Consider the following 26985-nt stretch of genomic DNA (forward strand, 5'->3'; position numbering starts at 1 on the left):
GCGTCGCTTACATCCAGTTAATAAGTCAAGGAATTCACTAGTGAAGGTTAAGTTAGGATAAGATGATGGCCAGTGAGCAAAGCATGGCCTGGCTGTTTGTTAAACTATAAAGGTGTGTCTTCAGTTTCAACACATAGTACATATAGAAGTGTTTAGAGGATCTAAAATTTCCTCCGCTAACGTAGAAAATAAGAATGTGACAGAGCAAATTTACAGCCACATAAAATAAACATTTAGATTACATTTCTAAAGTAACCTGTTGCTGATTTGTTATATAGACCGATCAGCCACAACATTAAAACCACCGACAGGAGAAGTGAATGACGTTGACCATCTTGTGACAACACAATGTTCTGCTGGGAACCTTCTGGACCTGGTATTCATGTGGACGTTACTTAGACACGTACCACCCGCCTAAACCAGACTAGGCACCTCCACCCCACAGCAAACACAAAGCAATCTGTAAAGGCCCCGAATAACATCCTGCTACCACAGGACACCCTCAGAAGGTCCATGTCCATTCTCACATGAGTCACAACCAGACCCACACAATATTAAGACGCTGGTCATAATGTTATGCCTGAACAGTGTAGGTTGTGGTTTAGAGTCTATGCAGCACATTGTCTATTACCTGTTGGGGATTGTCAGGCAGTAGTCATAATGTTATGCTCGATCCGTGTAGTGTACGCGGACGGAATCATTGAAAGCGACGTGCGTTCATCTCCGCCCTTTTCTATCAGACAAATTCAGTCTCATCACGATGAGCAGTGACCACTTTAAGCATGTAAAATAAATCAATTGGGGACATGTAAACACACACTGTGTCTTATGAGATCATGTTGTTTAGAGTTCCTGTAAGCAGCTAATCAGAACGATTCCTATTGGGCTGAAGAACATATTGTCCGTTAAACGTGGCCACGGCTCACCAAGGAAAAGCTACCGGGGGAAATCAGGTTTCCTTAATGTCCAGTGGAAAACAGTGTCCTTGGGCACAGGACATTTAGGAAATGACCTCACTGGAGAAACACAGTGTGTGTGTGTTATCTGGTGCAACATCACTGGCCCACACAAAGCCCTGGCCACAATGCCTTCTGATATCTTTGGGATACAGTGGATGGTAGGTTTCATAGCCCAACAAGACTTGAACTGGACTCAAGTCTGTTACAGCAACAGTGATTTAAATGCAGTGAAGTAAATTTGAAAAGCATTTTAAAAATCTGCAACACTGGCTGCCAAGAACGTAGCATACAAATGTGTTATCACAACTTCATATTGTCAACCTAATATACAGAAAAATCAGAGGTTGTCACAAAGAAAGAAAGGGATTTAAAGAAAAACACTTTTTCATGGCATCTTAAAAACATCATAAACAAATTAACTTAATACGACAACGTCCTCCACGTCTCTTTGCCTCTCTGACCCATAAAAACATGCAACGCAAACCTCACAAACACAAACTCCTCAGGCGTCAAAGATAACCACTCTCACTTCCATCCTGAGAATGCAATTAACCATTGTGCGGCCCCCCACAATCTGCCATGTTCATGTTATTATGCCTTTGATACAGCACGGGCTTATCTCGCTTGTCTTTACGCAGAGCCACGCGTGCGTCCCGCGGCAACCAGAAAACAAAGTCAGAGTTATCAAATCTTCACAAAACGTAAAAAGAAGGATAAGCGAGAGAGACGGAGGAGGGGACGGGGACCACATCGCTCCTTCTGACAAGGTTTCACACTGTAAGAGCGGAGGTTAGTGGTCGGAGCCCCTGAGAAACCCATCAGAAGTGATGTGGGATGTGGAGGGAAACTGATGACCTCATTTTTTTTTGTTTTTGCCTTCATGAGCGCTTCTGTTTGAGAGCGAAATAGATGGACTGGGACACAGATATGGAATCTAATTTCAGGTCATAACGATCTTCAGAGCGAGAGCGAGAGTGTGTGTTTTACCGTCATTGCCTTGGCTTCCCTCTCTCTTCAGCATCTGCACCGCCCCCACATACTTCTTCAGCTGGACCTTGAGGACCTCATTCTCCCTGCACAAACAGAAACGCAAGCATTAAACCATCAGTTAACGGAATAAGAGGCCCCTCTAAGGACAGCACGCTGTACGCAAGCTGTTTCGCTTTTTTAACAGAATCATATTTGTGCATTTAGACAAAACAATCATCAGCTTGCCACGGTGAAGATGCACAAGTCTGTAAAGGGCACATTTTCTAGCAACTCTCGGAGCTGTCGCAAGCCAGTAACATGATGCTGTTTACTTGGTTCTATCGCAGCATGTGGTGGAGGGAGATGGTGTGAATGTCGTTGTGACATCTTGTCACCTGAGGAGTGATGGAAATATAAACACTCGATAACTAATCCAGATGGCCAGTCTGAGATGTATTCACCGAGATGCGTCTTGATGATTGGAAAGAATCAAATGCTGTGGACGGGATCAACAAAAGCAGCTGTGTGGACGGACTGAGACGTATTGCAGCCACGCATCTTACAAAATTGTGCAATTAGGATGAAGTTAGGAAGCAAATAGGCAGCTTCCAACACACTGACAGGTGTGCTTAGATTCAAGGTAAGTATAACGCAGGATATTCCTTCCCCCATACCTTGAATAGATGTCGTTTGGTTTGTTTTTACTGGTTTCAGCTAGAGGAAACCTCTGGAGATGAACATTAAGTGCTAAAAACTGCAGTTCCTCTAATGTCCACTTGAGGCCGGCTCTTGAAGTGAGTATAGACATCGCACGTCCAAATGTCTAACTTTACAGTAGAAACAAACATGCCTTGCATCATAGAAGGGTGAATTTTTATGTTCCACCTTTAAATCTGATGTGAACTTATGCTACCTGGCCGTAGCTCATTTGATTTACAGGTGGGTGCCGTAACAGGTAGCTAGCTGTCTGCTGAGGCATTACCTAGCCACCTGAGCTCATCCTATATCCAACCTCTTTGCCCATTTTTGAATAAGTTAGGAGTAAAGGTGCTTTTAGAGCACTTTGGGACCGAGACGCCATAACCTACACACATAGCCAATGCTGGCGAGAGCCATTTATACCTGTGAGCTCATCAGTCTGTCTCGCTCTGTATACGCCAGTTAAACGCTAGTTGACACCGCATCTTTTTTTGATGAAATTTCATAAATACAAGTCATACAAATGTCTGTTTCTCCAAACCTTCTCAATTAATCTTACCAATTCTTTACTCACCCAAAACAATCAATTGGAAAATTGTGGGGATCAAGAGGCAGCCTAAAATACTTCGCCGTGGCAACTTAATGCAGAGGTCATTAGTGGAGGATCACTGAACTTCAAAACTCCTCTTTAGTATATCTATGGACGAAGTCACAAGGAGTTGGGCATCTTTATACATAGTCAGTGGCCAAGTTTATTACCTCCGGGTAAAGGAAACCTAAATCCTACAGCATACAGTGACATTTTTGCAACAATCTGGAGAACACATTTTCAAAGACGTGATATATTCAGTGATAACCTGAAAGTCAGGCCCAGCTTCCTTCACCCATAACATTTTAGTGCACCGTTGGGGACTGATTATGTCACAGCTAGACTCCCAGAATTGGGTGTGGCTACGCCAGGCTAGTTCATTGATATAAACATGTGGTGGACACCTCCACCTCCAGTAAGCTGCTGCAATATCTCTAAAGGAAAACAATTTTCATGGTTACAGGAGATTTGAGGAATCATCCAACTGGAGAAACACCGTGTGCTGTCTGAGCACATGTAAACACAACACTTGACTGGCCCACACAAAGCACAACCCCATCAGTAAACAGCTACACCTCCTGTGAGCCAGGTCTTACCCCCCCCCCCATACCAACACTAAACCAAATCCTGCAGAAAGCTGCAAGCCTGTTATAGCAGCAGATTAATGCCTGTGGCTTTAGAACAAGGTGTTCACAAACCACACACGGGTATAATGTTCAAGGGTTCACAAACCACATTTAAAATTACAGAGGCCCGATTTTCACTGGGGAAAATGTTTAACAAACAGGAAACCAGATCTTTTAAGTGCATGCGCTTTTTCACTCAAGTGTTCAAGTCAATTTTCGCCGTTAGCTTGGAAGCACTCAGCAAATACAATAAATCACAAAGTCGGACGAGGATAAATCAATGCAGAAAGCAGACGGAAAATCAAACTAGCAATATGAATTCACATCAGACGACATAAAGGGAAAGGAAACATCGCAGCAACACTCGCAAAGCTGTACTGAAGTGCAGTTCTGACAACCTTCAAACACATCAATAAACTCCATCTACTGCATCAATGCTCATATCAAAATCCACAGGCTAAAAGGATCATTGTGTGTCTACTGAATACAAGAAAGTTCAAGTCTTTTTTTAAAGTCTTTTCCATGTGAGTATTAAGACAAGCAGCAGGTGTGTTTGGGCCAAAATGGGGTTTTTTTGTAAGAAAGACCAAAACTGGATTTTGGAGTTTAATATCCCAGAGATTTAAGATGGTTTTTTATTGTAAATGGGTGAGAACATCATCGACGTTGGGGAGGAAATCAATCAGACTTGGAGTGTGGCTTTACGCCCCTGGTAGTTAAATTTAACACCCTTTGTCTTGCTCCGCCGCCGCTCTCCCGCTGCTCCCCCAACCACCACCACCACCACCCCCCACACCAGCCCTCATTCTCCATGGGTGATTTTCGGTGCCCTGCTTATCAGCCCTCCTTCACAACCAACAAAAGAGTCGCCTGCCGGGAGACCTCCTGAAACCACACGCCGTTATCAGAACCACCCGGAGCCCAGTTGCTTCTCAACCTGATTAAATTATAGCTAATATAAGCCGCTTTCTCCAAGTGTGTGTGTGTGTGTGTTTGTACAGAGGTTCACGGAGATACGCTGATATTCAGAAGCTAAATCAGAGAAATCATTTTACTGAGAATGAGCCTCATCATCTCTACTCCTATAGCAGCTTTAAGGTTAGATCACAGCTTCTGACAAAATGGGACTGAACCAACATATTTGAAACTCAGGTGAAAATTTTCTTTTACCATATGTAAAGCTATATCTCTTGCCACTGCACCTTATCCACCTATGTATCCTGTGTTTTGTTAAGTGTCCTTGTCCTATTCTGTGTTTTTATCTTGCTTTTATTTTTATATCTCAGTATTTTATTGTATTCAAATACCGGACTGCTTTGATAACCTACTTTCCCTTCGGGGATGAATAAAGTAATCTATCTATCTATATATATATATATATATGCAAAAATGCAAAAATGAAAATATGACAAAAACAGCTGTGTACTATACTCTTTGCACCCTGTGCTGCAAATCTGACGGCCAACAAGCAGTCCGATTAGAGTCCTCTCCGATTAGAGCCGAGTTTCCTCTGGTCTACAGTTTCATTAGTAAAATCAGACCAAACTGAATCCATGATTATGAATAATGTTAAAGTAAAAAATAAACTTGGAATCTTTGTGAAAAGCTTGTTCTTGGAGCTTACAAAATGATTGCGTTAAAAACTAAAAAGTTGAGGGTTGTGCAGTTCATCATGGAAGATTTTATCCCTATTCATCTGGTGATTCTTTTTTTTTTCTCTGTAGAGCAATAACTCAGAACACAGGTTATATGTTATGTTTTTAACATTCTCTTACTTATTCTTATTGTCTCTTACTTATTCTGACTGCTCTTTGTTCTTAACACTGGTACACTTTGGGTTGGAGCTGCTGTAAAGAAAAGTAATTTCCCCTTGGGATCAATAAAGTAATTCTGATTCTGATGCTAATCACCTATTCATAGTGAGGTGCATCTACATTCATTTATCTATTGCTGACTGGATTACACATTTAAAGCCACAAACAAACAGCCAGGAGTGCTGCTCGGGTGTAGCAGTATAATGCTCTGGTACTAGTCAGTTTTAGGGATCTCAATCTCAGGTCATTTATACGGGAAACCTTGTTGATAATTCAAAGATAAATGATAACATTAACAGAACTTACTGTGTAGCCAAGATTCATATTCCCATATACTCCTCCTGTATCCAAAATGTGATATGTCTGTTTCAATGTTTTCAACGTCAGTGTCTTTTGTGTAGCTAATGTCATGTGACACATGAGGTTAGGGGTCATGTGACCCGGTGATAGTGATTGTCATGTTTAAATAAAGAGTCTTATGGGGTGCCACAGACATCTACCTACATGGATTATATATTTATTTTGAGACAATAATAATGTAAATAAGTAAAAGTAAAAAAAAAAAGAGAGTGGTCAAGTCAGCTCGACAGTTAAGTGAAGAGAGGGAGCGGCGATGGCAAGAGCAATCAGAGGAATACGTTTTTCCTTGCATAAAGGTGCCAAATAGCTGGATTTTTGAGTCAATGCAGCTGAAGAGCGCCGTTCACCTACCTCTCTGCTTGAAACCTGGAGCGCCGGCGACACGCTAGACACTACACAACCACTGGTCAAAGGCTGCAGAACAGAAACAAACACAACACGAAAATACAGGCGGAAGGCACCGCACCCGCAGAACAATACACCACCACCCAATTCTAGTGGGTAGTACGAGATGTGTGATTAGTTTTGTAATCCTGAGCCTTTGTCTATAGGCCCAAGATCAGACGGACTTTGTGAATTTGTGTTCAATATGTATGTGTTGAATAATTCCTGTAGGTTTAAGCAAACGTCGCAAACATTTCTTCGTTATCCACTTTCTATCAAATCTGGATTCTTCCTTTTTTTTCCACTGAGGAAACTGGAAGAAATGCTTACTGACTCTCTGTGTATTTTATTACTATTATTTTATTATTACTTGTAATGTGGGCGGCAAACAGCCAAGCCTGGAAAAAAACAAAAAAAAAACCAGCTCAGCACAAACAGCAGACAGACTTGTGTGTGACAGAGGTGTGCCTCATAGTAATGCAGCATTCAGCAGCTAAAAAGCCGAATATTTCCCACAGGACTTGGTGGAGACAACACAGCAAGAAAAAAAAAAGGCCTAATAACATTAACAAGGGGCCAAGACCAGGACACGGATTTATCTCATTAGTGTTGTTAATTATACCAGAGCTTTTCTGCTGTGTTAAACAGTAATAAAGGTCAGTGACTTGGTCCCACTTTCTGTTTGATTAGTCTTTTTATTACTAATCCCATTGCCTTGGTTGTCAGGCGTTCTGACGCCATGATTTTTTAAAATGCTTGGAAAACCTGCACCCAGATAATTTCGACACCTGTAATGGCACCGCTGACAGCAAATAACTTACATGAGCACTTTTGTTTGATCTTGGAAAAACTGCTCAGAGAATCGTTCAGCAAATTTTCTCTGCTAGGAATAAATTATATTTCAAACAAACAACAGTTAATGTGCCTGCGCTTTGGAATTGAATTTCTCATTCAGGTTACGCCAGCCTGACAATGAACGCATGTTGAATTATCGATCGCTTTGGTACAAGTGCAGTGTTTTCTTCAGATGTAATGTGCTTGTATTTTCTACCATTTAAGACAGAAAACAGCGTGTGGGGCCCGGGGGGTTAATTCCAACGGCTGATTAAATAAAAGTCAGCGCAGGAGTAGCCCTGTAGCCCTGTGTTTTACGAGTCCTTGCAGTGAGAGCGACGCATGTTCACAGTATAAAGCGTACAACTATAAGAAGGCAGCACTCTCTGTATCGTGATACAAGATGATGGAGAGAATACACGCCTGAACAGAGTGCACGTTACACACATATTATAACAATACAATACACAAACAATACAACTAGTCTTGAGGGAAATTTGTGGAAGTGCACAAAGGCACCAGATATTATAGCAGCTGTCAGCGGGACAATGGAAATAAGCGACCGGCCTGCCAGTTATGAGGGAACGCCGCTCCGGCAGCAGTTTTCAAAACCAATTTCAGAGCAGGCAGATAAAGCACAACCTGGTGGAGTGGCACACGCCCTGCAGTGCGCCTGTGTCATCGCGGTTTCCGTCAAGTTAATCAGAGGCGTAGGCAGCCGCATGCAAAACCAAAACACAGAATACGTTGGGCAATGAACATCCACCATTCCTCAACGCTTAACGGTTATTCAAATGCGCCCTTTTCCACTTCATTTTATGTTGTTTCCAATCACTGAGTAGAAATGGAAGAAAGCCAAGGCCTCGCTAAACGACATAAATCACACTGAGGTCCAAAGAAAATTCACTGTCTTATTTATAAGGCTCCAACTAATGAATAATTCCATTATCAGGTCATCTGCAATTGCTGTGAAATATTTAATATGAGTGCTTTAGTCAATAAAATGTCATAAAATAATGAAAACTGTCTATCAGAATTTCACAGTGATGTATGGCTTGTCTTGTGTCCGAGCAGCCGAATCCAAAAGACAATCTCAAGGGTTTGGATTCCCCGTACAGGGTCAGTGCTGCCGTCGTATTATGCTACAGGTGTCAACATAAAAGTCAGAGGAGTAAAAAAAGGCTTGTCTAAGAGGTCAAATAAGAAAAGCTGAACTCTGAAGTTAAAGTAACGCAGGAGACGTATTTAACATACCAAGCCAATGAGAAATTCAGCAGCCAACACATGATACTACTACGATAAGACTTCTTAGTGGTTCATCTTCTCTGCCTGCTTGAGAAGAATTTCAAATCCAAGGACACATAAGTGGATTTATGATCGGGGCAACCAACTACACAGCTACTCTTTTATTAATTTAAACTTGTTTACACTGTAGGATTGTTTTCCCCAAAGAGGCGTCCAAGGCTGGTGAGGTGCAGTCAACAGCTAAGGAAGCAGCTCTGTGGGGCTGAACTTCTATCCACAAATGTCAACTTCAAGCAACATGAATATCTGCACCAAATCATATGGTAATCCAGCCTTGTACATAGTAGAGATTGTTCAAACTAGTTGGTTTATTGACGCTTTGTAACAATGGACGCCTGCGAGACTGACGGATGAGGAGCCCTTCGAGTGTGTGGAAACACTTCACTAATGGAGAAGCCACGCATAACCAGTCCTGAAACACAAGAAAAGTCCTACCGCAGTGCACGCTCGTATGAAAAGGAATCCGGTAACGCTAGTAGAGGTATGGTCCAAATCCTCTCAGCAGCAGTTAATTAACAACTTGGCCAAATGCCCTGCGGTAACAGGGAGAAGACAGCTGATAAAGTTATTAGACCTTTTTAGCTGTAGTACACGGAGGAGGCTTCAGAGAATTACCAATTTTTTAAACCCGGCTACACTATCCAATCTTCCTCTTTACTTGAAGACAAATATACGGTATATTTGACAACAGTCCTCCATCTGGGTTCGGCCAACGCGGTGAATTCAGTGGTACACACCAAACTCCCTGGGTTGTTGCCTCAACTTTCACTAGTCTCACCCTTTGTGAACCTCCCCTAATTAAGAGGCACAGGTTAAACAAAAGACACTAACTCTATGTGCGGCCTTATCAACATCCAAAGTGGATGATGCAACTGTAACTTTGTCTCTTGTTTGGTTGCTGTTTCAGAGGGATGAATGAAATTATTTGAACTGATGTGGAACTTTCAGTGTCTTGTCTGCCTTCAGGGAGAGTAAAGTTTTAAATGAGTTTTCAAAAGTTAAGGAGTCTGCATCTCCGTCGCAGAAACCGCATCCTTCGTCCAGCTGTTGTGGGACCAACCACAAAGCACTCTCTCATTAAGGGCGATACTCTGATGCACGAATATTGCCAGTGTAAACGCCTGCTCGGAGGATAAGCCTATTAGCTACACTAAGGCATTAAAACGGTTGAAGTCGTTCTCTTCCGTGTGAGACAAGTGAGAAGGATGAACAGTGTTCGCGTGTTTTCTAAAAGAGTTTGTGATTCGCGTGTAAAAAAACAGTGACAATAGGGCTTTAGAAATGGATATAAAGAAAGTGTAGCTGTCTTGTTTGAAAACTGATGGGATGGCAACAGAGCTGGAAACTGTGTGCACTCAAGAGATAAAGACTGTAAATATTTAGTTTGAAAGGGAGACAGTGGGGGAAGAATCTAAAGTTTGAGAATGTGTTTTATATAAAGCAAACACTGTATGTGATTATTAGGGTGGAAGATGGATCGTATCTTCTCTTGAAGAACGACCAAACCAACCATCTCAGGAGGAAAACTTAAACTTAATGTAACTGCTGTAATTACTTGGGTTGAGTTAAAGCCCTGGAGTGATTTTCTCTTGTCTCTATTGGATTCTCCTCTTCCTTCCTTTATTATCCTCATGCTCGGTACTCATCTTAATGTGCAATAAACACCGCTAACCTGCCTGTTCTTTACGTTTGGAAGTAGCAAATGAGAGGTACAAAGGTGCCTTAGGAGACAGATAGCTCAGTCACTGTGTAATGCTCCCGAGTCCAATTTAATGTTCAGGCACAGTTTATAAAATACATGTGAAGCACAAATAGACTCTTGCGACACATTTCTGAAGGCTCGAATGAAAAGGTTGAGAAGTACCAACGGTTGAAAGAGCAGCTGGAACTGATGTAGAAGGTTAAGGAGAGCATGGTGCCCATGGTAGTAGGTAGTAGCACTCGGGGCAGTGACCCCCAAAACTTGGAGAATGGCTCCAACTGATCCCAGGAACAACACCTGACAACACCTAGGAACAGCTAAGATACTGTCCTGAAAGAACTCCCAGACCTCTAGCAGAAGACCCGCGATTGAGGACGACACAGGACATGAGGAACTTTTTGTATATGCACTGCTGTTTTGCAGCAATGAAGGTTGAATCAGCCTTGAAAGCTGGTGCTACTAATTCCTACAGGTGTTCCAACTTTTCATGATTACTTACAACCCCCTCTGTCTGCATAAAAGCAGTGTTGGAACACACTGTGGTACCAGACCCTCATGAGCACCAGGTGAACAGTATTGTACTGCAGAAAGTAGTGTGTTGCTACAAAAATGGAGAGAAAAAGGCAATTAACAATGGAAGAGAGACAGACCATCATAAAAATGTAGGTCTTTCCTACAGGGAAATTGCAAAGAAAGTCAAGGTGTCAGTGAGTACAGGTTTCTTCACCATCAAACGGCTCTCAGAAACAGGGGGAAACTCTGACAGGAAGCGGTCTGGTACAAAGCCACAACTGAATCAGAGGACAAGTTTCTGAGAGTTAACAGGCGGCTAACAGGACAACAGCTTCAACCACAGCTTAATAGTAGTCGTAGTATTAGTAATAGTAGTCGTAGTAAGCAAGTCTCAGTTTCAACCGCAAAGAGAAGACTTCAAGCTGCAGGTTTGACAGGACGAGTTGCAGCAAGAAAGCCATTGCTAAGATGTCAGAATTAGACAAAGAGGCTCTCCTGGGCCACGAAACACCGCCATTGGACTACTGAAGACTGGAAGACGGTATTATGGACTGATGAATCAAAATTGCAAATCTTCGTTCTTTGTACGCTGTCGAGTAGGCAAGAGGATGGCTCCACAGTGTGTGACATCAACAGTCAAACATGGAGGAGGAGGTGTGATGGCCTGGGGCTGTTTTGCTGGATCCAGGGTCGGTGGCTTGTACAGAGTGAGCGGCACCCTGAACCAAAACGGCTACAACTGCCGCATTCTGCAGCGCCATGCAATACCCTCTGGTATGCGCCTAGTTGGTCAGAGGTTCATCCTACAGCAAGATAATGACCCAAAACACAAGTCCAAGCTACGCCAAAGCTACCTCAGGAAAAAAAAACAAGATGGTAAGTGTGAAAACATGGAGTGGCCAGCACAGTCTCCAGGCTTAAACCCCATCGAGCTTGTGTGGGATGAACTGGACAGAAGAGTGAAAGCCAAGCAATCTACAAGTGCCACATATTTATGGGAACTTCTGCAACAGACTTTCTGAAGAATATTTGATTTCTATTGTAGAAAGAATGCCACGAGTGTGTTCAGCTGTTATATCTGCCAAAGGTGGCTACTTTGATGAGTCAAAAGTTTAGAATACACGATTTCTTTTTCTACTCAAATTGCTTATATGTTCTATGCTTTCATTTCAGAGTGCAATGACACAATAAACTAAATAATTTTCTATAAAAAAAATGGAAAAAGTGTGGTGTTCCAAAACTTTTGACTGGTAGTGTACCTGCGGGCCTGGGTTGTTAAACCCCCCTGAGTAGAGTGACATGATTGACTTCCCAAAGAAAGAAGCCTAAACACTCCCAAAAAATAAACTAGGCTAACTTCACAGCCGCTCTCTCAGCCACTTTTTCAGAACAGCCATACCAGACTGCCTGGAGAAAGGCGGCTCTGCCAGCTAAGAAAAAGGCATCTGCTCTCGTTCCTTTTCTATGCGCCCATGTGTCTGCCTGTCCAACCGCCCCCACTCCCAGTGACGAGGAACCACTTCCTGGCCCGGGCCCAGTCGACTGGCCGCCTTCCCGTCTTCCTGCTGCGAGAGGCCTGCTTTCTGTCGGCTATCTGCTCTGCCAACCGACGTCTAAAAACGAGGACAAGGAACGGTTGAGGGGAGCGTTTCTGTGTGTGTGTGCGCGCCTCAACCGCTATCATCGGGGGAATGGGCTGGAGGGCTAGACATTCAGAGCGAGGCCATTTCGGTTTTGGACATCTATTTTTAACGCAACAGTTTTTCTAATGACTTAATGTCCGTTAGCACCCCGAGAGACAGTAACTAATTTAAAAAACAAAAAAAGAAAAAGTGCTGTGCGATGAAGATTGCAAGATGGAGGCCAAGTGTCATGTAAGATTTTGGTTTTGATCAAATATTAAGCGTAGGGAACCAGAAGAACAACATAATTAAATGGCGATTTGACGAAAACGTTCAACAACCAAAACTTACTGTGCAAGAACATCCTGCCTCATAAGAACATTTTTTCATATGTGGAAAATATTTCATGTGCACTGTTAACCATTTTGTACTTCCTAACCTTTGCTTGACTCACGTTGACAGTAGAACAGCAAAGATCAGCATGAACGTACGTTACATTACCTGTACGCTTTCATGTGGAAAGTTGTGCACCGCTGTGAGAATGCAACAGGGGAGCACTCATTAAAACGATGACACATAAAGCTTCTTTGTAGACACAAACCCTACAGTGTGAATTAAGAATTAAAAGTCAATTGGGGATCTACATAGCACTTAAGGATATCTTGGTGGGAGAGAGTTATACAGGGTTGGCAACTTGTACATCCATTTGCACAAAAAGAGACTTCTCTCGATACCTTCGGGCTAGGCACTTGGTAAGAAATCATCCTAATCATTTCGAAACTGCAAAACCAGCTAAAATGTGTCAGCGTAAAAGGGACCATGGATCTGAAAGACACGCCATTTCATTTATATAAAGCATTACAGGAGCCAGGACAAGCGGAGTCTTCTTGTATTAAGAAAAATGGGAAATAGTACAGGGGATGATAAGTCCTGAAGACAGTTTAATTTACATCTCGACACAGTTTGAAATTGTTACACTTTTTACACAGACTGAAATCTTTTTCCAGTGTGGGCACACAGAGACAGACCTACTTCATCGTTTCTTTGGGTCTCACCGATATCAAAAATCTGCCAATGTGGAAGGCAAAAGAGGCGTGACATCCTTTAAACCCTCAACCCTAACCCCCTGACAGACAACCCCCAACTAGTAGGGACAGAGAGACAAGATGTATAGACTCTATACCACAACCTACACCGTTCAGGCATAACATTATATTGTGTAGGTCTTCATTCTCTGATGAGAATGAAGATGGACCTTCTGAGGGTGTCCTTTGGTAACAGGATGTTGATCGGTTTGGGATCCAGCGAATTTGGATGCCAGGTCAACACCAAGGAGTGTCATTGCTATGGGGTGGGGGTGCCTGGTCTGGTCTAGGTGGGTGCTACATGTCTAAGAAACATCTACATAAATGCCAGGTCCAAAAGTTTCCCAGCAGAACATTCTATTGTCACAAGATGGTCGATGATATTCAACACTCCTATCAGTGGTCATAATGTTTTGACTGTTTTCCATCACAGCTTCTCATCAGGCGGGCATCTGACTGACATCCCAGACTGAATGAAGTTTAAACTAAAACTCAATAAGGAAAATCTGTCCACTGATCTGTTGCGTTTCTATTTTGTCAGCAGTTAGTCTGGGCTGTTCCTGCTGCTCCATTTGTCCGTTTCTAACTGAAGGCTAACCACCAAAGCATTTATTCTCAAATTAAGCTCTCTTTGTACATATTGACATTCTCCTAATTAAAACCAAAACTGAATGTGAAGTCAGAGTCACAAACAACCATCTTCAGCAACAAAAAGAACAATAGATAATGTGTCCCCCATGGAGCCTTGATCACAGTGTCCATCTGGGATTATATAAAGAGACAAGAAAGATTCTCCATAATGCCTCGAACAAGATTCTTTCCGAAAACAATGAATAAATAAAGTGTTTTTTCATTCTATTTACTGCACTTTTTGTGTGGAGGACTCAATAGCGTGACATTTTACTTCAATAACCTTCAACACAAACAACTCGACTGCGAGCGTAATATTCTGAGCTGTTTGTGCCTATAATCACAGATGAGGATTGCTGCATGTGGGCATAGGTTTCAGCAGCCGTGGGCTGATGTGTCAATGCGTGAGTAAGGGTCTTCGATATTCGCGATATATTTGGATGGGTGTGTGAGTAAGGGTCCTGCTGAGGTTCGTGTGTGTGTGTGCGCGCGAAAGTCAATAAGTGAGCAGCAGCTCGTTTTAGCCCGCTCCCCTCCGCCGGAGCCGACGTCAGCCGGGATCTATCTATGGCGGCTCGCTCATCCTCTGCCACCCCCGTTATACATCCAGGCTCAAGACACACACACACAAACGCACGCCTTGTGTACGAAGGGACGCCGCTTCCTCGGGCTTGGGTGCTCACTTGGAGGAGCTCTAAAATAAGAAATTGACTGGCGGCTCCTTTCCTCGAGCCGCGGGACCATCTGGTAGCAGAGATAAACATTTAACCTGAGCATTACTGCTGGTGGAAAAGTGATCCCACTCAAAATTAGCGAAGGTTGAACAATGCGCCTCAATTAACTCAACGCCACTAAAGTAATCCGGCCGGCTGCCACTCAACGAGCAACCACGGCTGATCTTTTAAGTGCTAAGATGTTACGATTCGACTGTCCTTTCACCCTTTGGCGCAATGGCCACAAAGAATCTCGGGGGCGCATGGCAACGGTTGCCAGTATCCTCTTTCTCTGAATGACGCTGACAGCTTCCAGCCCTCATTCAGTGGCTAGCTGCTCCTTCAGTGGTATTTATAGCCGCTATTGATCGAGAAAGATTTGGCTGAAAAGGAAAAGCAGCACTTGAGATTTAGCAGCAGACGACAGAACAGGCCTGGTGTGTGTGTGTGTGTGTGTGTGTGTGTGTGTGTGTGTGGTGCGTCTCAGCGGCAGAGGCGATCTTAAGGCCACCCCTTGTTCCCTGTGCGCTCGTTACACCCTCTATTGCCATTTACACTCCATTAAAGAGTCGAACACGGACTTCGTGGCGTTTCTTAAAAGTCCGGCAGCTGCTGCGCTGTCCTCCGCAAACAACAAACTCATCAGCTTCAGCTTTAGCCTCTCCGCACACTCAAGTGGAGTCACTCGATCAATCCTAGCTGGTGGTTACCGAACTCAGGCTGGCTGGGGCTTTCTGTTTAGGCTGCTAGGGGGATGACTAATCGTCTATTTAAAGGTCTCAGGGCTCGACTGAAGACTTCCAGCGCCACATCCAGCACAATGCAGAAGCCAGTGTGATGCAGCCAAGTCTCAGGGAGACTGCAGGTGGTCAATTATAGGGACGAAGCCGAGCACGTTTGTGATTTACGGAAGGAAACGTAACACAACGAGCATGAATGGGGAAAGGTTTTCTGTTGTTCCGACATTTACCCTCCTCCAGTTCTTTACATCGCAAAAGGACAAAACTGGATGAGGGGAGCGAACAGTGATGTTCGCGTAAATGTAGCCGCTTGTTCGGGGCTGGGTAAAGCTCTTGGCATTAGGTGGTGTAGCGGTAATTACTGTGATTATGTGTAAAACGGTGACGCAGCTGCTGTAGGTAAGGAGCACAGCCCGGCACAATCAGCAGCGACAAGGAAGCTTTAATCACAGACATGAAGGTTACTCTGGGTTATCACAGCGTTAACGTTCACTCAGGACCGAAAACTTTTTGGTTTGAAGGCGTAAGTGGGTCATTACAGCAAATAGATGGAGGCTAATGCCTGTACATGATGGGAGACAAATATGATCGTAATCAAAACTAAATGAATATGACACTAGTCCCACCAAAAAATTATACAAAACTATTAACGGCTTTGTTTCTATAGTTCTGAATTAATCAATACATTTATGTTTTTTTTTTCTTTATTTCCTAAAGTTAGATATTTACATGTTAAATCAATTCAATTTTATTTATATAGCATCAATAACAACATGTAAAAAAAGGGGCTGTTCAAATCAGCTGTACAGCCATGCAATTAAATCCCCAGTATGTAAAAAGTGCGCCACTTGACAACAAGCACAAATAAATGCTATTATGCATCTTTTTTTTCGTGGAATGACTGATTAATGGCCATTTCTAATCACAAAAGTATTTTAATAACAAGTGACTCAGTCCCTGGTTTCATCAAAAATATTTCCCAGCACCGCTTTGGAATAATTCCTCCCGTCAGTGCCGCCATGAAACCGCATAACCTTTGTCCTCAGACTAAAAACTAAAAGCTGGACCCCTGACCATCAGATATAAAATTCCCACTGACTGGAAGTTTTAACTGGAATTCCTTCCTTCATTAAGTGCCATTGTAAGATGCTGCGAGGTGATTAGAGAAAACCACAAACAGTGCCAGGAGTCTCTGAGGACTGCAGCTCCTTAGTTGCAGGTACAGTGTACTAGCTTAGGTGGAAGCTATTACTCAGCTATTATGGATGATAATAGGAGATAATTTGAAAATCATCTGGCAACTGATTCAGACATTAGTCAGTCTATTTCCTGTTCCAAGGAATTCACTTCTATAGAAGCTGAAAGACACATTTAATCAGCGCTGTTTTTTGTTAATGGCAGATGGATTGATCTGCTAGATTTGTAAAGTTCTTCGATGAATCGACAGATAGAATCTCAGAGAAATTTATTAATCAGCCTCAAAGAGAAGGAAAAAAAAACGGAGATTGTATAACATGCAAACTATCAATTTGTGATGACCCTAAACGCACGTGCGCACCAAACTGATGCCAAGAGACAACTGGCAAAAGATACCAACTGTGAAGCCACCTCACGTCGCCTGTGTCTGAACCAAAAAGATGCACACGAACACACCACGGAGAACACAGCCAGCACGCGTTGTGTGTCTATGCAAACGGAAATCACTCTTCTCATTCAAAGTGGGTGACACCAGGGAGGCAACTATTAGGCTACCATCAGGTGGGAGGCTAGGAGTAGCTACACGCTGGCCTTTCCTGAACTATGCTGTTGAGTTGATCTATAGTTCATTCATTCTAGACGATCATGCTGTTGTGAAAACATTTAAATGTTCAGAAAAGATGAAGATTGAAAATGAAAAGAGCCTTCTACGTGCTCTGTGAACTGTGTTATTGCCATTTCCGTTTTTCCTTCTTCTCTAATGCAATTTAACACGTCACAGGCTCAAAGTACACCGATCAGCCACAACATTAAAACCAGCGACAGGAGGAGTAAATAACATCGACCATCTTGGGACAACTGAATGTTCTGCTGGGAAACATTTGGCTTTTATGTGGATGTTACTTAGACATGTACCACCCACCTGAACCAGATTAGGCACCCCCACCCCATAGCAGTGTCACTCCTTGATGGCATCATCCATCCCCAGCATGAACTCGCACACACAAAAACAGTTTAGGAACAACTCAAAAAACACGAAAAACAGCACAAGGTGTTGACCTGGCCTCCAAATTCACAGCATAGGACACGCTCAGAAGATCCTCGTCCATTCTCTGATGGAGTCTCAGCTGTTTTGGAGGCACAAAGGCTAATGTTGTGGCTGATCGGTGTAGATCTGTCAGTACAGACTTAAACATCTCGAAAGGCCGAAACAACATCACGTATTAATGCGCTGTGTCCTGGCTGCATCTCACCTCGCCAGTGCCTGGACCTTGGCCGAGTGTCTCTCCTCCAGCTCGGACAGCTTCCTCCTGAGCAGATCAGTCTCCTGCCTCAGGCCCGCCGAGTGCTCCATCTCCCCATCCAGCAGGCTGCGGAGAGACCTATAAAACACACGGAGCATGTCACATCAACGCTAAACGACGTTAGCATTCGGATCAGGCCTCCCGCGCTCTAAAGACCCAGCCTTTAACATTTCTAAATGTTGGCACTCTGGGTGATGTTATTTTCATAAACAGAAGATTAGACAAACACCATGATGCTTCTTTAATTGCCGTAATAACCGAGTGACTGAATCACACTTAATCAACACACATCTGTGATTGCATCGTTTAAATTTAATACTCCGAACACAAATCTCAGTTTATCGCGAAAATCTAAATACTGCGTGGCAGAACATTCACGTTAATTATGATTAATCACAGAGGTGTACTAACGCTACGTTTTTTGTGGCACTCCTGAACGCTTTTAACAGATGTTAAATGAGTGTAAATCACAGTATACGGGGGATTATTGCGGGAAAACAACACAACAAAACTGTTTACTGCTGCGAGTCGGCACAAAGAATCATTTCCACGGAAAGGTCAGCCGGTGGCTTCCCCCAGTCTGTCTGGGTGGTTCACTAGCAGCTGATAAGGAGAGTACATCCCAACGTACGTGTTTTGCTCCTCCAGCTCATCCTTCCTGTTCATCATGGCGACAATGGCCTGGCGGAGCTCCACTGTGGAGAAGAGGTGAGACGTCAAGGACACAACACACACACGCAGACACAGTAATATTCACAAACTAATAACCTACCAAATGAAGAAATAACATCTATGCTTTCCTTTCATCCCAAAGACGAACTGTTTTGATAAAATCCCTTTTTTTTCCCCTCCTCAGCTGACAAAAGTTCTACTGAATCATTTCGGTTTTATTGCCACAATAAAACATATTTTTCAGATGGCGAAAGGAACTAATCCAGGATGAGTGTAGGGGGAGGAGAACACCGGCGACCATTTATATTAAACATTCTATCACGACAAACATCAAACTCTACTTAGCCACCGCCGAAACAAAAACACACGCTGATGAATCACGGTCAGCAGACGAGTCATTTCGCGGTGCAGCTTTTTTTTTTGTTGTTGCAATATTGTTTTTGTGCTCCTCGATTGATCATCAGCACGTACGGCACAGTATTTGTTCTGAATGTGCACAATGCGGCGGGAATACAATGTGAAGTGGTTAAGCTCCTCTCCTGGGTCTTTGTGACCCTACTTCCATTACCGCTACACAAGAAAAAACATCACCTGTTCGGCCCCAAACGTCTGAAAAACCCAACGCCGGCCGCAGTCATCTTGTTCTTCAATCACGGAAGAGCAGAAACGAGACTGTCGAGGCCTCGTGAATTCACCGACGCGTTCAGTCAGAGGCTTAATAAAATATGTATGCGTGTTTTTGAATCAAATGATGTGTTAAATTATGTTTGCCTCTCCATCCTGGCGAAATATGAAATGCTGAGCAATTTAAATTTTGTGTTTATTTTGATCTCCAGCGAGGCGTCATCTGCACTTCAAATCCGATTTAAACTCTTGACCCGATGCCGATGACAAGAGCTTCAGGTAACGTGTGTTTTCCGAGTCATGGGCATGTTTAAGCAGCTGATAAGTTTCAATGGAGACAGGAATAATTTGGGGATCATTCATCTCTTGATGAAATAGTTGTTGTACTTATAGATACTTCAGACTGGCTGCTATTGCTACCTCTAGAACCATGTTGCTAGACTCACTATAAGTAACCTATAAGGCAGCATCTGACTGAACAATGGCCAAAAGGTAATTTTGTAGGTATGAAATGTTACAATAGCTTGTGCCAAGATCTGAGGCAAAACGCATTTAGAAGCCCAGTCCAGCTGAAAAACCAAACAGCGAGCTAGCAGTCAGCTAGCACTAGAAGACCAGAAGACTACCAACAAGAAGACACCAGCTAACTAGCCTAGCCAACAGCAGTAGGTAAGAAGTGATGTGATATGCAACTATATGTCAACCAACACATCTCCAGTCCAACTGAAATACAAAAAAAATAAATAAAAATAAATAAATAAATAAACGACCAGCAGGCTAGCCGTCAGCTACAGCTAACAACCAACAAGGAGACACCAGCTAACTAGCCTAGCTGACAGCAGTAGATGAAGACTCATCCTGCACTATTGAGTGTATACAAATTTTTTGTCCAATGAAACACTTCCTTGAATTTTCATGTCCTTCTCTCCTCCCGCTTCTATTCATTATCAGCAGCACTGCCAGCTTTAGCTCTCAGGCTTGAACATGTACTTGTAACCAACGAGAGCACTGTTTGGGGGAGGGGGGAGGTAACTCCATACCTCCATTTATTACACACCAGGAAACATGTCTAAAATATTGATCTTTTACCAAATAGACCACCTGTGTTTTTCAGAAACATTTTTTTTTTGGAATTTGGGCAACCACATTGCACAACTTCTTCTTTTCTCCATGAAGCCTGAACCATGTGAAATAAAATGTCAGTTAAGATCATCTTCGTTTTTCTTTACGCTTTCAAAGCGTCTGTCAGTGAAGCCGTACGCTGGCAGTCAACTGCTGGCTGATGTTAATCTCCATCCTGATGTTCAGGGCAGATTTCGGATGGGCTGTGTGGAGGTGCAGGGGCTCGTTTCCATAGTTACGCTTGGAGGTGCACATGAAGGTTTCCAAGCCCATAACTAGGCTGTTACCGGGACTTCCAAAAATAACAAGCATGAGACAAGAAGTTAATCTACCCTGCACTTTGCATTCCACACACACACACACACACAGAGACCACAACTCTATTTTCATAATTAATGTAGGGTGTCGATGTAGCCCCAGACAAGTAGGTCTGCCTCAGCCCAAGGCTAAGTGCCAGGTTTGAGGGAGGAGGGGGAGAAAGTGGAGGAGGAAAAGAAGGAGGAGGAGGAGGAGTGTGATGAAGAGACAACAACAACAACACAGAGGAGAAAAGAGGAAGTCTATTATCTATACAGCTCCGTTCTTCACATCAGCAGGCCAGAAATAAACGTGACCTTTAGTCCGACCACGCGTTCACAGTGGGTGCCACAGACGAGCCATTAGGGACTTCGGTGGCGCCAGACGCCCCCCGGTCCTCGCAGGGGGACGTGGACAAATTACAGCACAAGTGTGTGCATGTGCGTGGAAGTACGTATGCACGCACCATAGGTGGAACAGCCACCTCCTAGGAGAAAAGATTTGTGTGCGTGTTTGCATGTGTGAGCAGACGCGCTCTTGCTCAATTGTTCCAATAATAGACGCATTAGTGGAGACCTAAGTCTTGCAGTCGAGGTGCATTGTGAATTATAGACTCCGTGGTCTCCAGTCAATGCACAGCCAATGCTTGGCCTCGCAAGCCGTCAGATCTGGAAGGAAATAACTGAGGAAAAGCTCTTTTCTCTCGCACACACACACATCGTTTTTCTTCCTCTCAGTTTCTCTCCCACACACCTTAAATCCAGTCTGTTTTAAATTCATCTGAGTGTCTGTGTGGGTTCACAAAACCTTAATCAGAAAAAAGTGCAAACACTGTCATTAACCTGATCTTTAACACTAAACATACACACGATGTAATGACACGGTGCAAATTTTCCCATTCATAGATGGTCTTATTATCCTTTTATGTCACCGCATGAGCCAATCAGCTGCTGATTTTAGTTCCTGACTTAATCAGCAAGCTCCACTTTAGCAACCTACGTGCATGACTTGGGGAAACCCAAAAGAACAGAAATTCATTAACACTGACTTCCATGTCTGAAACTGCTGGAGTGTCCCTTGAAACCTTGACTTTTACAAAGATATAAGTGGTGCACATTGGTAGGAAATGTTATTTAAAGGTCTTAATGCATAGGTCTGTGACACCTAGGGGTCCATGGAGGTACTGCACGCGGGGGTCGTAAAATTTTTGGCTGATTATTTTATTTCCCCCCACAAATTTAAATATCTTTAAATACACATTAGCATTAATCCAACATATTTTGAGCTGAGCCACTCAAGACACCGCATATTACACGTCGACTCAGTCAGGTTTCCCGTAACTGGCCGACATCCTACTCAATCCCCAGGGAAAATCCCAGACGCACTCCGCAATATTATCAGAAGAGAAGCTAACACTGTAGCTCGCTCCCATCAACATTCATTCATCCATGGTTAGATAAGCTGTTTGATTTTCCTCAGGATCTCACTGATGTGGGCGTGTGTGTGCCATCACATGGCACTATGCTATGTTTGTAGTTAAATCTTGAATCTGGTCAGATCACGCCTAAAAGGAGCCGCCTGTGACCGCATTCCTTTAAGAACAAACATTGCATCCTCGGCCTCATTGCAATCAATCAGAGACACTTGCTGTTCCATTATCCTACCGCCTGTGCTCCAAACAATGTTGGTGTTCATTTGCATCTGAAGCACGAAACCGTAATCGGATCTGAAGACACGTTTGGAGAAACATTTCATTTCACATGTCAAGCGTGAGCGCACATATTATCAGCTGGTTACTTGTGATCAGATTACTAAGCACACATTCAAATAAGCAGGTCAGTGTTTGGTTTTTCATTTCTGTGACAAGTCGATCCTTATGTAGAAATAAAGGGCTTATTCGTGCTATTTTGCACTAATCTAAACACAATGATCCCTATAAATCCTACATACTGCCCTGTTAAGTAACAGAAAATTAGGTTTAACTTGATTGAAGGCCAATCTACAGTGAAATATTCCTCTAAAATCAATACATTATCAATTTGTCACGTTCCATTCTAGGTTTTCTCAGAGCCTCATCATTCAACCAGCTTTCTGTTATTCTTTCGCTTCGTCCTCTGTGGTTTGCAGCATTTCCCAGCAGAACTACTGTGAACAAACCCCTGGAGTTGCTTTTTGTTAGGTGAGTGAAGAGCAAGGGCAAGAGAGATTTTTCCAGTTTAGAAAAAGGGATCTTGGTCTCCACCTGAAATGTAAAATATGTTTTGGATGAGCTGTATTCTTGCCTACTGAAGGCGTAGAAAATGGTATCCCCGCATGTGCCACTATGGATTTCTCCTCGTGTGATGTGACTGAGTCTGGAGAGACGTTACAGTGTTTCAGGCAAGATTTGGTTTCCATCACAGTGCTGCATGACTGTTTCTCTCAGCCACTACGGTGTTTATTTATTTTATTTTTTTTAGGTCACCAACTCTCTCTCTCTGACCCTGTGACCTCCTCTTACCGGCTCAGTTCCAGCAGTAGAAGCAGTTCCCCTCACCTTTGCAACCACAGTTGTCTGTCACTCTCTCTTTTTCACACACAAAATCAAGAAACAAAAAAAAAATCAAATAGCATCCATTTGAGCGTCGTCTAAGGGCCGAAGCTCTGATTAGCTCTGGGGCACTGACCACACTCAAGGCGAGAATAAAAAAAAAGCCCGTAAGGCTGTGGTGTAAGGGGGTCCTACACACATTTTACTTTACTCCAAATCAGAAGTCTGATAAAATTGCAGACCTTGACATGATTAGATTTTTTTTTCTCCTCTTTTTCTCTCACCAGCAAAAACGGTCACAAATGACACATGGCTCGCAGATATACTGTACGTACAATATGTTGCGTTAACTGGAGCAACAGTGCCACCTGGTGGAGCATTCGATGTTTTTGAAATATTCTGGAAAAACAATGAACAATCTCTGGGCACAAAACGTCACTCAAAGCAAATTAAATCACTTTACCAGCAAAGAAAAACAAGGTTTGAAAACACTAATCAGAGGTGGATTTAATTTCCAGCAGACAACAGCTTGCGGTGGAAATTTCCAGACTATGGTTTGTCAGGGCTTCCGGAGGATTCATCACCATTAAAAACTCGACAGCTTTCGTCCCTCCAAATTTGATTTTGTTCCTGTTTAACTTCACCAGAAAGTGGTAACTCAATCTTTTGCAGGGACATCTAGTGGAAATCTTCAGTTGTGCTCAGCAGCACAAAGGACATAGCGCTAGCGTTACCCGTGCTGTGATATTCATATTTTGGAATATGAAAAGATTAAATCTAAACTACCAGGTTAGATGTTTTGTTTTGTAGCTTCTCTGAAGGAGTTGTGGAGATTTCACCAGCTATTCTGATCTGTTCTAAGTTTTTACAGCGCATTATTGTCGACTCTTCCGCTTGTGGTTTTGCCAAAAGATAATCTGATCTGAGGGTGTATTCTCCAGAAGTCAGAGATGGACGTGCAGCAGCCATGTCCCGACATGTACCGTCTGGGACGTTACTCCGCTGCTTTCAGCCATAACAAATGAAAACCGCCTTGTTGACGAGTGTGTTTGAACCGTGTTTTGTTTTTGTTTTTTAGTGTTATGATCTAATTGCAGTGACTGAAAACCTGTGAAACACACACCTCTGTCCAGTTGTCCCGACGCTGGCTAACACGCGACATTGTGATTCATACCGCAGAACAGGTTTGAGAACGCACAGGAGGAAGCGAGAGCTAGTAAGAGAAAGATGGAAAAAAAAAAAAAAACACAACACTCACCCACTGTCATGGTCTCTGGCAGACCAGATGTTGGCAGCGCGTTGGAGAGTGGAGCAGACTGAATGGGTGGACTGGACTCCATGCTGAAAGAAAGGATGACAGGAGACAGGTAAATTATTTCAGTTTTATTTTAAGAAGCTGAGATTGAATAACACTGAGCAGATTTGTCCGTACAGGCGTGTGAATTATTTGGGAAGCGAAATCTCCATCGGTTACAAGCACAGGGCATTCATTCCTCCCCTGAAACCACAGCTTACTTGAAAGTCAGCTGCGATGCGGCGTTCTCAGAGTTTCCCACTGATCCCGTTGAGTCACACTGAACTGGAAACGCGGCCGTGTCTTCCACAGAGCTCACTGAGACAAAATGGAAGTGAAAGTGAAGACGCGGGCCAGTCAGAGAAAGTCCCTAGACTTCATCTGGTGGGCAACTGGCTCTTCCTCTGAAGCGGCCTTTTTTTTTTCAGCAGCAGTAAAAGTTAAACAAGCGCATCAGAAAGTAAAAGATTAGTGCAGATGTGCGGGCCAGAGGCGCTCGACATGCTGAGAGCTGAGGAATCAGGAAGCGTTTTAATTATCTCTCGTGTGAGCGTGGTGCTTTTGGAGCAGCTGAAGTACCTGGCTGAGAGTCTGAAGGGTTCAGGGGAATGAGGATATCCGAGCTTCGGTGGTCGGCCATGACCTGGAGGGGACTCCACGTGGACACGCTGGACAGACTGCCCACCACCACTCTGAGACAAGACATTTCACTTTCAGTTTCTTTGTTTTTTGTTTTTTTTCCCGAAGGAACGGCAGCATTTTAGTGTTGTTGTGCCCCGTGTGTCATCCATCTATACACTTACTGAAAACCACATGTAGATTAAAGGACAAGGAACATACCATACCAATCAGCCACAACATTAAAACCACTGACAGGTGGCAATTCAGTGTTCTGCTGGGAAACTTTTGAACCTGTCATTCATGTTGATGTTACTTAGACATGTAGCACCCACCTAGACCAGACCAGACACCCCCACCCCATTGTTGATAACAGCCTGATTGGTGTATGTTGTAAAAACGTGCAAGTCAGATTGAATCTAACGACAACAACACCGGAAAACACTTACCAACAACTCAGATTTTAAAGCCTCTAGTCTACTCTGTAGGTTTCTTGTTGCATGTCAGGATCAGAGCAAGAGATAAATATTTGTCTATATCTTGCCCTTTATTCTGATTTTTCAGGATTTCAGTAGTTTAGCCTCCAGGGTTAGTTACTTCCCACAGAATCATTTATTTATGTGTGAAATAATCACGCAACTTTCACTGTATATTGGAGAATTAACATTAAGGTCCATGTTCTACTTTTCTTTTTCATTTATGCTGTTTGTTTTTTGCAGCTCCAAGAAGAAACATGCTTTTGGATGCCATAAAAATGTGTACAGCTGGCAATAATCTGAGCCAATGATAAAATAACAAGATAAAGAAAAAGGTCTGAGTACTTGCCGTTATTATAACAGTCGGTTTTGTATTACTTTATTTCCGTTTAACTCACTGATCAGAGGTGACCTTGTCCTCCTCCTGGGTGTGTGCTCTGGGTTTGTACATCTCCTCCTCTTCCTCTTCCTCCTCGTTGTCCACGCTCTTACTGTCAGGCAGAGGAGGCGTAGGTAAGGGAGGCGTGCGGCAGGCGTGCGGGGACCCCACCCAGCTGACGATCCCGGGCTCAGAAAGGCCGTTCTGGGCGGGCGACTCGGAGAACGCCGGCTCCAGCGGGTCTATCCCTTCCTCCACGCTGCTCTGAGCGGGGGCGGTGTGGCTCTTCCTCATCGCGCCGATCTTCTGGGCGTCCTCCTCCCCCTCCTCCTCGTCCTCGGCTCCTCCGTCCAGGTCGTCGTCGAAGGAAATGATGTTGGTGATCTTCTTTTTCCTCCGGCGCTCCTTCTTCAGGCCCGAGTCTGGAAGGAAAAAGATGAAAAAGAGGCTGAAAAAAAAGCAGTCTCACTCTTCATAAATTCAGTATCTTTAACATGTAGGAACTAAGTTTATTACAGTTTAATATATATTCCTTGTAAAGACCAATTCTGTCTAACTTCTATCATTACCAACAAGAAACTACTGAGGTTTTTGAAATATGTACTTTCTAGAAAATAAACTGAAACCAAGCAGAAGTTCAGCAAATTAAAGGACAGTGTCACAAAGCAAGTATCTTAAAGTCCTGTTACAAAAGGCTCCAAAAACTACATGTTAGTTTGTAGCTTATTTTGAAGCAGATATTAGTTTCTCTCTGTGGCCTCGGAGCAATGTCACTATAATATTTAAGACTTTATGGTCGCATAGTTTTTAAATTGCTGTAATTTCACTTGGAAAACATTTGTGTTCATTTCCAGCCAGTTATTAAAACAGAATGAAAATGTTTCCATATCAGTGTCGTCTCATCTTCCACTTCCGCTGAAGCTAATTT

General features: G+C 43.3%; 1 protein-coding gene across 1 annotated transcript in view; it reads right to left on the reverse strand.

Moving 5' to 3' along the window:
* Positions 1 to 26985, reverse strand: part of snx29 (sorting nexin 29) — a 143989-nt gene that overhangs the window by 107635 nt on the left and 9369 nt on the right. Inside the window, exons 8-14 of the mRNA XM_047609141.1 lie at positions 26077 to 26479; positions 25164 to 25276; positions 24806 to 24902; positions 24549 to 24631; positions 18677 to 18740; positions 17995 to 18123; positions 1947 to 2032 (exon numbers count right to left, since the gene is read on the reverse strand). Of these exons, the coding sequence (XP_047465097.1) occupies positions 1947 to 2032; positions 17995 to 18123; positions 18677 to 18740; positions 24549 to 24631; positions 24806 to 24902; positions 25164 to 25276; positions 26077 to 26479 (975 nt within the window). The remainder of the gene's footprint in view (positions 1 to 1946; positions 2033 to 17994; positions 18124 to 18676; positions 18741 to 24548; positions 24632 to 24805; positions 24903 to 25163; positions 25277 to 26076; positions 26480 to 26985) is intronic.

Source organism: Mugil cephalus, chromosome 16 (genome assembly GCF_022458985.1).
Source record: "Mugil cephalus isolate CIBA_MC_2020 chromosome 16, CIBA_Mcephalus_1.1, whole genome shotgun sequence".
In the NCBI taxonomy this organism is placed as follows: domain Eukaryota; kingdom Metazoa; phylum Chordata; class Actinopteri; order Mugiliformes; family Mugilidae; genus Mugil; species Mugil cephalus.